This window comes from Montipora foliosa, chromosome 2, assembly GCF_036669935.1.
Source record: "Montipora foliosa isolate CH-2021 chromosome 2, ASM3666993v2, whole genome shotgun sequence".
Taxonomy (NCBI): Eukaryota; Metazoa; Cnidaria; class Anthozoa; order Scleractinia; family Acroporidae; genus Montipora; species Montipora foliosa.
This window is the reverse complement of record NC_090870.1, coordinates 45,485,314-45,500,313: the sequence shown is the minus strand read 5'-3', so window position 1 is coordinate 45,500,313 and position 15,000 is coordinate 45,485,314. Positions and strand designations below refer to the sequence as shown.

Below are 15,000 nucleotides of genomic sequence, written 5' to 3'. Positions count from 1 at the left end.
TTTGAGCGGACATATTGCCCAATGATGCAAGCTTAAAACTCGAAGGATCCTGGTAGATATCTGGCGCACGATAGAAACTCTTTTCTTCTATGCGTTCTTTTCAGCAACCTGACTCGAAGCTCAGAACAATATCCTTGGTCTTTTTTTCCGAGAGAGATTCGTCGGTCCTAGCCATTCTCGTTCCCAGCGTCCGCTTTTCTTTTGGTCAGCGCTTCGTTAACGGACTCTGACTCTGGCCACAGCGAAAACAGGAAGTCCGCGAATTACGGACTTCCGCCTCTGGTGCGCATTCTCAGAAATTTGAAACAATGGTCCTCAAACATTACAACATTATACCGTCACCGTTACTGCGCATACCTTAAGGCTGGTTTTCACTAGCGACTGAGTCGGATTCGGAGTCGTAATCAAAAGCGCAGAGCGATTTGATCTAGTGAAAATCAACACCGATTCCGCTTATGCCGGGATGACTCCGTCGCTTATGATCCAGTGAAAACTGCATTGTCGGAGTCGGAAGCAGAAGCGAAAGAATAAACCAATCACAATACTCTCAATTCCAAGCATTGTGATTGGTTGGTTCTTCCGCATCTGCTTCCGACTCCGACAATCGTGTTTTCACTGGATCATAAGCGACAGAGTTGGAAGAAAATGGGAACGTTCTGATTCTTCCGAACCCGATTCCGTCGAGGTTATGACTCTGCTTACGACTCCGATGTTTGATTTTCACTAGGTCATAAGCGCTCTCCGTCGCTAGTGAAAACCAGCCTTAAGTCTGTGGCCAGAGTCAAGTGTTTTTTGCGTTGACCAAAAGAAAAGCAGAGTCTGGGGGACAAGAATGGGTGATAGCCAGACGCAAGGAATCACGGGGCAAGCAAGACACGACACTTAATCGACCTCGTACAGAAAAAAAAGGCTGTACAACTGAAGCGAAACTTTAAAAAAGGCCGGTTTCAAAAGAAGTTTTCAGATTTTGCTCGTTGTTCAGTCTTGTTAATGATGTCTTGTCTCCAGCTGTGTCTGTCTATAAATGGAACAATTTATATTTGACGCGCGCATTTTCTTTGAAACGCAAATGCAGCGAAAACAATCCGAAAGCATCGAAACATGGCGCATATAAACCGTTTGATTAGTTTGACCGATTTTTTCTTTTTTTTTTCGGCTAACCACTCCACATAAAAGGCACAAAAACGATGCGATTACCTTATTCAATTTGTGATTAGGATCTATGTTGCAAACGTCACGGTATGATTAGCATAGCAAGCTGCAGATGTTATGTATACCTAATAGAGAAGCTGGTGATGTATTCCTTTTTTTGGTACTGGTCAGTTCCAAAGGGCGCCACAAACACATTTATAAATATCCCAAATAGTTAGCTTCTGTTGAGCAGCTTACGTGTCCTCTAATAGATGTGATTCTCCGTATTTTACCTCGTGAATTGAGTTCAAATGAATTACCAAAATTCCAATTTGGTTCTCTCACGCGTGCGTTTATTATTAAAGATTTTTTGAAACAGAAATGACCGCTAAACTTGAGAGATATTCTTTAACTCTTCCATTGACAAGAAATATGAAGACACACCATGAAAAATTATTCGTTCTTTTTATTTTGTATTGATGAAATGCTATCCTTTTTTCCTTTTTATCACCTATATTGTGACAAACTCTTTAAAATATTCGAAGCAGATGTATTTAAACGCAATAACAAGATAATCTTTGCACCCAAAGCAACGAGGTTTTTGTGAATTAGTAGCTTTGACCTCAAACGACAGCCGTGTTTTGCTCTCATTTACCTTTTTCCACTAAGACTATTGTCTCATTTATGACATCAAAGGAAACTGTATATCCTTGAAGGGAACTATTAAGGCTTCCTTTCTCTAAACAAAGCACTGGACAATTATACGCGAGGCGAAACAGTTTGTTTATTTCGTCCTTTTTCACTGCCGCCGCTGAGCCCTTCATTTTCAAGCTACTTCTTGTGTTAAGGGTCGTCTTTAAGTTTGCTGAAAATGCGCCATCCAAGGATTTAAAACATGAATTTGAAATTTCCTCTTCTCTAGAAGAATACTTGGTAAGTACATATAGTGCTGCATACCATATATTTTTTTGTACTCCAGTTAATTACTTAGCTTACTGAGGGACCCCTTCCAGTCAAGACATCAGATCTTCCTCGCTTTATGTACTTCTCACTTTAAATGTGGGAGGAAAATATAAAGGACTGGCTTCTTTAAACCGCTTGAGGTTTTTTTTTTTTTTAATGAAGATAGAGTTCCCTTGCATTTTCAATGTTAAAATTATCTCAGATGGGAGACACAACTATGAATTTAAAAAAACTGAAAACCTTCTGAATGTGTTGCCAAATGGTATAAAAGCCAATGTGGAAACATTGTATCTAGAGATATTAGTCCTCGCACAAAGATCAGCGCCATTTTGCATTTTTTTTTAATACAAGAGAAGTTTGAAATCAAAATTGCCTGTTTGAATATCGGTTCTGGTGATCTCATCCGCGAGGGAAGTTAAGGGCCCTCGCGACTTTCGGAGTACTTGAGAATGTTTAAATCGCCAAGATAAACGAACATTTTTTCCACATCGCGTGGCCTGAGAGAGAAGACTTCGTTTAATTGTAATTGAGAACTTGTTTATGTTTCGCATTTCACCTGCTCCAAGCTTATTTTTAATCGATCGCGGTGAATCAAAAATCACCAAATTTGTCACCAATTTATCGTTGCGGTGCGATTAGCTGTCAAAGTCATTGTGGTCGGGAAAATCAACTTTATGAAAAAAGTAGCCTCATTATATCCATCGATCATGTTTCAAATCTACAACAAAAGGAGAAAACACGGCGAAAATGTAGAGAACTGAGAAGCTCTACTGGTTTGAGCAGGATGGTATTTAAGGGAGCAACAACAATGTTGGGAGTTGTTGGCCAACAGTGTTATGTCCTTTTGCCGAGGAGCCTAATAGAATACAGCAAAAACGCTCAGAAGCAACTACTTTAATATTTTTGGTACTCTGCTGATTTCATGATATTTTAGTATTCTAAAGTGATACCAAAATCGTGTGATTTAATTCGGGGAGGTACGGTTCAACAATTTTTGATCAACTAATGATGCAGGCCTTGTTCAACAAATGTTTGCCGTTTGCATCACGAAAGATGGGTTTTTGGGACGCTTCGATTATCCTCTTAACATCCCACGCGTCGCCACATACAATATAAATAGTGTATGTGGCGACACGTGGGATCTGAAGAGGATAATCGAAGCGTCCCAAAAACCCATGAAATCTCTCAGGACAACGCAGAAAATAGTAGGTGAGTGAACTTTATTTATCTGGCTGTCCATAAAATGAATTTTGAAGTTTTTATGGAACATTTTCCTCGATTAGTTGAATCGGCCGTTTTTTCAACTGTCTCAAAACAACGTGACGTCAAGCGTTGTCTGCCTGTGCCTGCACTTTACCCTCCGTGCGCTGTAGGGCTATCAAAATGCCCAAAGTGTGATCAAACGTTGCCCTCTACGCGAGCATGGATGTTTACAGGTTCCATTTTATGGGAAAGATAATGGCCTTTCGTACTTGCCTTGATTTTATGCAACTGAAGAAAAAAACTGGACAACCTCTAGGTGTGGTCCTAACAAGTACAAGGAAAGGTTACGTTTATACAACGGTTGGCCGTGTAGCACTTATATTTTAAACAGAGTTAACTGAATAGAGGGTAATGTGAAGTGCTAGATTTCTATCCCATATGAACCATGTGAGCGTTAGCCCTACCGGATGGAAATGGGCCCACACAAGGACAGAGAAAAACTCTGACCAAGGTGGGAATTGAACCCACGACCTTCGGGTTGAATCTCCGCCGCTCTACCGACTGAGCTACAAGGTCAGACGGTTGAATCTCCGCCGCTCTACCGACTGAGCTACAAGGTCAGACGGCGAGTCAAGGAAGCGTTTACTCTACTCAACTTACCGCCGCTTGCCTAAAGTAAAAATTATAGGAATAAAGAGGTTTTACAGAGAAGCTGTGGGGATGTGTCGGTGGGGAGTCAAACAGTTGATAAAGGTAAATTAACCACCCAAGAAAAGTAACTGAAGTAAAAGTAAAGTAAAGTAAAGTAAAGCAACCATATGTAACGTCGATAACTCGTAACAGTAATTCAACTGACAAACATGAAGTTGGCGGTGCGCTCATTTTACTCCCCCCTCGCCATCAGTGCTCTGTTTTATGGGTATTTAAAGCTACTTAAGCTACACAGAACGGAAAGAAGTCGAAACAAGGATGTGAGATCCGGGAATGGAACTCAGGACCTCTTGCACCAAGGCTGCGCACTAACCGACTGTGCCATCCTCACTCCTCAAAGAAAGGCTCCAGAGCTGACGTTTCGAGCACCTGTAATACGTCTGCGCATGTCTCTTATGCTCTTGCCGATGCGTCAGCAGTGACTGGCGCTCACAAAGGACAACATGAAAAGAAATTAAAGTGCACATAATTATAATTCAAATATTTTTCGTTCCTAATATAAATCTCCTCATCTAAAGCAAACATATGTCTCCCGTTGTCACCCAGAATTTCGCTTTTTCTGTGCCGTGCAAGCCACGTGAACTTGGCAGAACTAGCAGTAATTTGGGCCAACGATCGTGATGTGAGACTGGCATGGGTCTATTCTCGATTTTAAGGCGTCACAAACTGCTTTGCATTCCTGTTTTCAAAGAAATTTTGCATTGCAAAGCAGTTTGTGACGTAAATCGAGAATAGACCCAGTCCTCTCACATTACGGTCGTGGGTCCAAATTACTGATAGGTTTTGCATGATAACTTTGCACCTCTTGCCCGGCAGACAAAAAGCGGAGTTTCGAGGTAAGAATCGGTGTTTGTTTTTGGTGGGGAGATTCATATTGTAGACCGCGAAGAAAAATATTTGAGTTTAGGAGAACTTTAAAGAGGACACCGGTTCAGAAATTAAAACTGACGCTGAAAATTATGGAAGTAAGCTAATAACACTTCGGAGATTTTTGCCGAAAACTATTCGTTCGTATTAAGACTGTTTTAATTTGCAAGACACAAACAAATTCTGAAAAATGCTATGTTAAGAATTCTGAAACTTTTTACCTAATCTATGAAACAGTTCTTTTCTAAAGGAACCCTTATTTTTATGAGAACATCTTTTAGTTCTATTTTTTGTATACTGTTAACTTTTTTGGGAAATTTGAGACTGCATATCTTCTTAATTTCAATACGTATATATGCAAGCCATTGCAGATATGCTGAAACAAAATGTCCATTTAAAACTTGACCAATGTCTCTCGACTGAAGAAGTTTTCTACTTTATATGTTCTCAACTAATTCAGTGGGCTTACCTCGACCTCATAGATCTCATAAGGAGTGTTTTCAAAAATGAGTCGTACAGGGCAACCTGGACTTTTTAATGGTTAATGTGGTATTTGTTTTCATTGCAACGACTTTTATTGACTCTATAAAGTACACCACATTGCGTAACTATATTCTGTGTACTCGAGCCTGTCGCTGAACGGAAAAGGGCATAAAAGGGAAAAATTGTATGATTTCGGTGTAATTTGTTCGGATGGTGTCCTTAAAAGCAATCGACAAAGTTCCTATTGTTTCAACTTTATTGAACTTTACCTCTCTATAGAAACAATTTTTTGTTGCTAATTCAGTATTCTATAAGTGGTATCCGAAATGCATTTTGGCCATATTTAACAATGCAATGGGTTTCGTTACGGAAAAAATCAATGCCGCTTTATATTGTATTTGAAATTTTTGGAATATTAATATTCGGGTCAGTTGCCAATTTTTCCTGATAAAAATCATGCATCCGAATTCTTATTTCATTAAAAAGTGAGCAGCCTCTTGAAAATCATCAAAATAACCATAGAAATGACACCATGGAATATTTACTATTCAAACGCTTTTGTTCAGACGATCAACACCTTCTAATCTTTGACAAGAAATCATTCAAATCTCTGCAAATGGTTCCTCATGCGTTACGAGCAACTGAATGGATTATCGTCCTAATACATTTGGAACAAACGCATTGCGGCTTGCTGACTAATCACCTTCCTACGTTATTACAACATCTTACGCATTCAAAAGCACGAAGGAACAGCGGACGTGAACTCAGCATGTCAGAAATATAAACATGGTGTCAAAAGATTTGGGTACTAAAGGACGAATGGAAACCGAGGAACATGTTTAACTTTTGTAAGTACAATTTAAATGCTATGCAGCCAGTTTATAGCAGTTTTGTATTGAAAGAACGAATTAAGATTTGCCGCCCGTTTGTTTGTCGAGCATATTCCTCAAAAAGAAACTTTGAAGATGAATTTCAATTAACTTAAAAACAGCGCCTTGTCGATCTAGCAATTGAAACTACTCAAACAAATTGGACAGTTTTTCTGATCGCTTCAACGAGCTTATGGAGTTCTCATCATCGCTACATAAGAACAACTAAAATCCTTTTATCGGCCTTAAAATGGGAGATAAATTATCAGACGAAAGCAATCAACATTGTCGATCAAAGGAAAACAACAGATGAGCTCTCTTACCAAATATTTGCTCGTGGTCTAAGACCAAAAATCTCAGTTCCATTTCTTCCTCAAAACTTCTTCCTCAAAACGGTGCCGCTTTTTAGCATCACAAACTTTCGTGAAGTATTCCCTTCTGAAACGCATGATCATATCATTTGATTATTTAACTCAGTTTCTTTAGACTAATGGGAACTGCGAGTAACCGAGCACATGTTGACATTGTTGACAATTTACGGTTTTCCAATTCCAATTAGGTACTGTTTCCTTCGAGTAAGTTAAATGCTTCGACGTTCCATTTCTTAGGCGTGATATTCCCTCGTCATTCGAACGAGACTAATAACAAATAAATAAAAATTTAGTTTATTTTCAGGCAAGTAAATGCAACAGGGTTTGCTTTCGTTATGTGTAGAAGTTAAAAGAAATGTGTCCTTTCCTTGGTCTTTAGGAAGTTTAGGCAATATAGGATATAGGCTTTCGAAACGTGAGAAATACTTATATATTGCAACGAAAGTTTAATAACCATAAACTACAATAACTATTGACAAAAAAGTTAGGGCAATTATCCAGAACATTGTCATGTGATTTATTTGCCTTCTGAGTGTTTTGTCAACCGCTGTTCCAGTAATATTATTGCAAGATGTTTGTCAGCAAGGGGTTTTCTGATTACACCACGTCACCCTGCACTTAATGTATCTTAGTTTCAAATCACTTTGATAGTGGATAAAATGGCTTTGTAATTATCTAACATGTAATTCAAGGTTACTTTTTCATAAAATTATGCTCAGCAGGGCATGAAACCTTTGGTTCTGTTTTGAATAACGTAAATCTCGCGATGTGATTTTGTGATGGAATGCAATCCTGCGGTGTAAGTGGAGTGAGGTTTTTTTGCAGTTACAGTCACGAAATGTAAGTAGAGGCTTCTTAGAAGCACTGAAAGCTGAAATATAGTGAATTTCGAGTGGTATTTTTGTCTCAGTGTACCCCCGTTTGAACATCGATGCATGCGCAACGTACCGCCTTATTCATGAAAAGAGCGGACATAAAGAACCGAGTGCTTGCAACCAGCAGTGACTAGCTTTTTTCAAAGTATGTGGATTTACAAGATTAATTCGTTTTCTTTGTTCAAGGTGTTCACATGTGGATGGTAATTGACATCAGTATCTGCAATTCAATTTGGTAATTAAGCGGTTTTTAATTAAGTGTCGTTAAATCAGTACTTTCACTGAGGGGTCTGACCGGCGGCTACAAGCGTGAACGTAGTGATAAACGAATCAGAGTTCAAAGACTAGCTCGACGTAAAACGGTCGTGCACACACAGACACAAAACGACACGGACACGAATTGAACTCATGAAGTTTGAAGAGTGATTTATTCACCGCGCATCAGAAAATACTGCTGGACGTAAAACAATAGATAACTCTTCATCTCAAAGACATCAACGAATTCAACTTCCTTCCTGCAATATGGAATCCAGTAAACTGCTTTAGCCTTCCACGAGTCACAGCCGCTTCTCATCTCTCCGGCCCCTTCCGCGCTCGTTGCTGTAAGTCTATTTTCAAAAACTTCAGAGTTTTTAGGCAAGTTCATACTGGAGAACTACGTTATATACGACTTGAGATCACCTCGTTTCTTAGGCTTCTCTGAGGATACCTCGTTTCTAAGGTTACAAAGTAAGGTACGGCAAGTACAATTAACCACGTTCACATTCAAAGGAGAACTCGTTCATACTCAAAGCCTTCTTACCGACATCCCTAGTATGAACCTGGCTATCCGAGTTCTTCGATTCCATCTGTTTTGTTTGACTCTTACGGTACACTCGGACAGTTCTCATTGATCTTTCATTTCAAGATAACTTTGATTGGTACAGTGCACGAAAATTACATTGCGAGATTACTTTTATGCTTTAAACCAGTTCAAAGACGCACTGAACGATTTAGTTCGTCCAGACGTATAATGCGTCTCTCGCCCGTCTTTATACGGGACGAATGAAATGACGAACTAAAAGACTCGTGTTCAGTTAAATTGCTCAAAGTCGCCCAGACGCATTATACGTCTCTAGCATAAAAACCGCCACTCCAACGCTTTCAATTCAGACTATTTTTTGAAGTCAGAATGCTTTCTTTTCGGCGCGACCAACGAGAAGTATTTTGACGGTGATTCAATTTTATGACGCCCTTTTTTTTTCTACCAAATCTATCATTCAACAACCGTGAGTAAATACCTAGGATATTTCATCTTAATCTTTTTTACGAGAATGCTTCGACAATATAAACTATTATTTTCTTGCAGCCATTCTCAACTCTCCCTGTTATGCTAACGCTTCTATCGTAATCAAGACAATAAGCATCGCAAAACTTTGTTATTCACGGTCCAAACTTTGCCCAACACAATTTCTTCATAGTTTGTCTGCTTCTCTAGAGGATTGTGCCGTTGAAGTGGTGTCTCAAACGCACTCATTTTGATCCACCATTGTGGGCATCATCAGTGACCAGGTATTTTCACGAGACGTCATCGCCTCCATGTTAGTGGACGAAAACAAAAGAGATCTCTCATTAGCTTCTCTTGTTCGTCTTTTGTCTGTAGAGTTGGTTGAAAACGTCCTACAAATTTGCACCATTGGCTTGATGCGAAAACAATGTTTGTCTTGAAGGCATCGGTTGAGGAAAAAGTAGCCTGAATTCTGAAGCTTAAAAAATGTCGCACCTCTAAACGCAAAATGTTTCGGAATTTACAGTTTTCTGGATAAGCCAACCTGTATCGAATCTATCGCTTCTCTACGGGAAACGTTGACCTCTTTGCGGTATCTAGACGACCGAAATTCCCGCTCTTTAGTAAAAAAAAAAACTTTCTTTTTCTAGTTTCTATGTCATTTATGCCGATAAACAGTCATGAATCATTGTAAATATTTTATTAGTGACAACTCATTGCTAATAATTGTCATCTGGTCCAGAAATTGTGGTCTTTGCCATTATTGAGGAAACATGAAATTGATGATTTATGATATTCCCAGTTGAGCTTTCTTTGTCATATTGTATTAAACTAACGAGGGATGACACATCTTTTAGGTCCCTTAAAAGCCACAATATTGACGTTACTTGAACATCTTTCACTTTAATTTTTTTTATTCGCATCAAATTTCAACTTGAGTTTTGTTCCGACGTAAGTGCTCCCTTACAGGAGTCAAGTCTATGACCTTTGTATTCAAGTAAGTCCCGATGCTCTGCCATTGGGCTTTATAGGACCCTATAGTAGACCTGAGCTGGATCAATAGCTTCGATTCGTTCAAGGGATAATCTTCCTGATATGAATGATAGGTATACGTACGCAAGTGTAATTACGACGGTAACTTAATAGAAACAGTTGTTTCACATTTCAGTTTGGAATTAGATTCTTGTTTCAAATCCAAAACATCTTAAGAATAAGAAGACCGTCAGATTGGAGAAGTTCCGCGTTAAAAGTTTCTTATTTTCAGTTCCATTTGTTTCCGTTTTATAGACATCGATCAGCCGCGGATGTTTTGGTTTGCTTGTCGGTTTAAGACGCTGGTCTATGCATCTAATACATCACATTTATCACGATTATGACAACGTTATCATGCCGTTTATCATCACTTTGTGATTATGCAAATTCCTTTAATTTTGAAAACATGGGATATGAAGCCGACCGAAAACAGTAGAAAAAAGAAACGATGCTCGCGTCAACGAATGAAACTGGTATGAAAACATTTCATTGTACTTCAGTTATATTTACAGCCTGTAAAAGTAAATTTTACAAATGGCCCTCAGCTAGAAAATAAAAAAGCTTTTCGAGTCGGCAGAGGAAAATAATGAATTCGTTTTTGCGAAACTTTTTTAAGTCTAAACTATTTTTTCTTAATAGTCGCTAGTCTTTTACCACTCTGATACAAATGAAAAGTTTCTCAATAGTATCAATAAAAGAAAGGAAAGAAAGGAAAAGAAATCGAATTCTATTGACAATGGACGGGCGGTCCTTAAACTGTGATATCCCGACCGCTGGATAGAAAGGCCTTAACAAACAAATTCAAGGGGTTTAGGTTCCGGACCGCTTGGAAAAACTAAACAGTATTTATTTCAGGTCCACGCGAGCCCAAGGTTGCCACAGACTATAAACAGCCTTAGAAATAAGAACGTGTGTGTGTGTGAGTATGTATGCATGAGGTACTCGAGCATGATAAGCATTGCCATCTAATCTAACCTTCTTAAAAGTATAAACTTTCGCGGTTTCCTGTCATTTAAATTTACCGAACGTTCTGATCTAATTTTCAGCAGTAAAGATCGACTTTCAACTCACTTGACCTGTCATGCTTTAAATAGGACTGACTCAAGAAAACGCATGTTTACAAAGAGAAGTGACGAATTCAATGAGGAACTCTGGTCTCTTCATACTCACAAAGACTTATTTAGCCACAAGGAACGTATTTGGATTAATTCCTTTCACTGCCACGTTATTTTCGTAATTTGTTTGTTTTCATAATAGGCTTGCTGAAATTTGTTGATTGATCTACAATACAATCAATCCGGGCTTTTAAACTGATTCGAGGAATTTCTGAGGTTATTTCGACCTATCGTCAGGAACTAGGAACTCGTCTCTACTGATTATCGCTTGTGTAGGGACTTAAAACTCAGAGCTACTGTTAATTTAATTTCCCCGGGCAAGTCAACAAAACGTTCGAATGAAAAGAAACAAAGGTTGGATAGGAACAAGATTTCAATCATGGCCTGATAATTGAAATACATTTTGTATTTCGTTTTCTTAATTATTTGCAGTTCACACTGTTCATGGATGGAAAATTTCCGAAATTCAGTAGAAGAAGCCAAGATCCGTCACGAACGTTATCACGAAGTTCTAGCTAGTTCTTCAAAAGCTGAATAATTTGTGAAGACTTTCAGGACTTTACTTCCCAGCAGGTAAGAAAGAAGTAAAATTGTGATATTTTCAGTCGGTCGTGGTTTGGACAGACTTTTCAGACTTGGTCTGGTGATGAACCCTTGTTCAGTAGTGACCGCAGAAAATGCTTCGTTGATATATGTCGTGTTAACTTGCTGTGTTGAGGTTTTTCCTCTTCTTACGCGGAATATCAATGGTTTCCGAATCCCATCACGTTCGAGGTTTCCTCAGAGTGACTTGGGTTCTGGAAAGATATCCTGTTTAGAAAGGATATTAATGGAAGGAATTGCCTTATAAGATGACTTTGTTAAGCCTCTTTTGATCGATGGACTTCGATACGAGGTTTAGCATTAATAAAATTCACTTCCATAATAGTGATACGGCATCCTGTTATTCAACGTTTAAGACAACGCGATGACATCGAGGCAATGTTTGGCCCCGCTGTGACAACACTTTTTGTTTGGTCTAAAAATTGACAGTCGGCCCCAGATATTCTTATCAATATCAAAAAACTGTCCTTAAACTTAGTGATTTGGTCCCTAAAATGTCAGGCTAAAAAACGCCAAAATTGGACGGTGAAAACAAAATATGTTTCTAGGTTGATTGGCAATGTGGAGGTGAAGGGAGGGGAGGGAGGGTACCGCGCGGTGGACGTTTTTGTTGCTAGACTACTCATGGTAAAGGTGAGGAATGGTTTCACACAAGTGGCATTAGGAGGGCTTTCTTTCACATCGTTGCAGATGCACACGTCATGCAAGGCGAACTCTATCATATGCCTTTTTGAAGTTGTCCCTATTTTCCGAGATTACGATGAGCGAGAGCCTATTAAGCCTACGATGAAAGAGCCGTTTTCAATAAAGTGCACTTTACGACTAAGTTCATCACACCGCTTCCGCCGTGGTCCACCACCCGACGTCATCAACTACAGCTGCAATTATTGTTCGGTATCATGAATGGTGTGTGGAACCGTGGCAGCTTATGGGAGCTTGGATTGTCTCTACTACATTGAAGACTTGCAGTAATACAAAAGACACCTTTCCTAGTTAGATTACCTAATAATCTTGCCCTGGGGCCGATTGCTCGAAGCCTGGTCAGCGCTAACCGTTGGTTAAGAGACTTCAAAACCTGTACGTTTCCATGGTATTTAACGCTGGTTAGCGCTAACCATGCTTTGAGCAACCCGGGCCTGGTTGCTTGAAACATGGTTAGCGCTAACCAGTGTTAAATACCATGGAAACCTATAGGTTTTGATACCATCGGTTCGCGCTAAGCAGCGGCTTCGAGCAACCGGCCCCCTAATTGAAAGACTGAAACCGGTGTTCTTATCTTTTTTGTCACAGTTTGGCCCTGAGATAAAGCCTCAAGGTAAAAATGCACCATGTAGGGTTGCCATTCCCCGGTTTTGTGTGTTTTCACTCACGTGATCAGTAACCTTGTTTTTCCACCGAAACAAAAGAAAATGTTTGCATGATAATAGAGCTCAGTTCCCGGAGGGTTAGTTGGGTAAACCAATATGGCCGCCGTTCTATTGTTTGGATACACCAATATGGCCCATGCTCTAAGGGCTTAACTAACTAACTAACTAACACCAACATGGCCGCCGTGACGTCACGTGAAAACACTCTATTAAAGAGAATGCCTGTGCTGACTCTTTTGCTCCGTTATATTTAATAATTATTCAATTTGGGATCCTTGGATATGAGGTTGACTATAACCAATCTCATATCGAACAGGAGCTCATCACTAGGAGTGAAAAACAACGCTATATTCCTGTCACGGAGTTTCAGAAACCTTTTTTTTAAAGATTGAATTTGCCGCTAATTAGACTCCCGCACGAGCGCTATGACCAATCACAAGAAACTAACTGCCGAGTTGTCGCTTCCAAGTTGTCGCTTTCAAGTTGTTGCTCAAGTTGTCTCTTCCAAGGGAGAAGGAGGAGGAGGTGGAGAGTGTGCAGAATAGCTATAGAAATGAGATTGAACTTCCCAAATTGCCCCCTCCCCCTGCTCCAAGTGTCAACGCAACAACTTGGTAGCGACAAAGTGGAAGCGACAACTTGGCAACGACAATGTGTGACCCGTAATCTACACTGTCGTCCGATTTGGCCTAATGAAAACACTCGTAGTTCCAAAAATAATCTTTGTCCTCTCCAAAACTAATTTACCTGCGCTAAATTTAGATTAAAGCCCAGTTGGTTATGTTACACATTAATTTTTCTCAGAAAAAGACTGCGAGTTCGTAAAATGTCACGATCATGAAATAATACACAGCGTAATGGCTTCCTGGATCACCCATTTACGAAACAATACTGATTCTGTTATCCAGTAGCAGTTTACGGTAACCAAAACTCATTTTTTAAATTTTTGTTTCAGATTCTATCGTCATCAGACCCACGTCAGTAGAGCAATTAGTCCCTCGGTGTTTCAAACAACTTGAGAGCCCAGGCTTCTTTTAGCTGAAGTGGAGCTGAACCAATTTCACGTTGTCCCATCGAAAACGCGCTCTTAAAAGGAATGCTTTTATTCTTCTTCCATTTGTTGATTAAAACGCAGTATCCCTTGGAGTTGCAGTTATTAGCAACAGCTGTTTTACACTTGGAACTTACCTGTGCTTTTATCTCACCGACACCGTCGATCTCCAGTCCATTGAGGATATTGGATTCTGCAACCCCATCAATTACCAGTTTTAAAGAAACCTCCTCGAGCACCTACCTTGCTGCAACGCGAACACAATTTAGTTTTGCAACCAGCACATCTTCACAAACTACAAGCACAATCACAAATTTGCAATATCGACAAGGTAAGATAAAACATTCGCTGTTTTTGACAGTTTTCGAATCAATTTAATTAGATGTCTTAGATCGTTTTATGTCAGTGTAAAATAGACAAATTAAATAAAATCATTATAATAATACTGGAAAAAATAGTACAGCTAAATTCGCTAAGCCCAGCGCTGTTTTTATAAAGGGACAGAACCGTAATGGGAAAAACTAGTGATGGAAGGATATTAGATCTCATTGTCATTTGTTTATAATTGAGCTTTACATTTCCTTCCCCATCCAATCAAAATCCAGCCGAGTTAATGTCATACATCCAAGTTGTAGTTTTGATTGTTTCACTCACAGCTAAAATGAAAAGTAAACACGTTTGTCAAACTAATTAATCTCGTAAATCAAACGGTAAGGAATAAATAGGCTAGCCTAATGAAAATCGCTTTTGTTGAGTCCATTTTTCTGGGAAGTCAGCGGTCGCTGTTTTCTCATTGAAGGTCCCCAAAGACAACTGGGAAACCACAGGTGGCCCAAACTCTGTGTTGTATTTTGAATTTAGAGAGCTTGTATGGCGAGTTTTAGTCGATACAAATCAGAAGGCTTAACAAAAGAAATAAGCATTAATGAACTATTAAATCGCTCGCCGAGGAACAACCGGTTGAACTGTATATGGAAAAGGTCGATTACCAAGCATCAAGACAAAGACTCTGGCTAAGGGCCAGTGCGCACTGGGCAAATTTCTGTTTACTTTACGAAAAAATCTGTCATCATTTCCGTGATACAAGTGCGC

The 15,000-nt window shown here is 39.4% G+C and overlaps 2 protein-coding genes across 7 annotated transcripts in view; both read left to right on the top strand.

Moving 5' to 3' along the window:
* Nucleotides 1–61, top strand: part of LOC137993268 (general transcription factor 3C polypeptide 5-like) — an 8,326-nt gene extending 8,265 nt beyond the window's left edge. The window contains exon 5 of the mRNA XM_068839005.1: nt 1–61. This exon is cut by the window's left edge and continues 464 nt beyond it. The gene's annotated coding sequence lies outside the window, so the exon portion shown is untranslated.
* Nucleotides 62–1,678: 1,617 nt separating this feature from the next.
* The window catches only part of LOC137993269 (uncharacterized), an 18,296-nt gene continuing 4,974 nt past the window's right edge, over nt 1,679–15,000 (top strand). The window contains exons 1-3 of one of the 6 annotated variants that reach the window (XM_068839008.1): nt 1,679–2,064; nt 11,320–11,460; nt 13,813–14,239. In XM_068839008.1, coding sequence (XP_068695109.1) covers nt 13,954–14,239 — 286 coding nt within the window. In that variant the 5' untranslated portion in view covers nt 1,679–2,064; nt 11,320–11,460; nt 13,813–13,953. Of the gene's footprint in view, nt 2,065–2,810; nt 3,001–5,779; nt 6,207–9,773; nt 9,847–10,062; nt 10,246–10,785; nt 11,242–11,319; nt 11,461–13,812; nt 14,240–15,000 lie in introns of those variants that run through there. The other 5 variants (XM_068839009.1, XM_068839006.1, XM_068839011.1 and 2 more) reach the window with 5 other exon arrangements.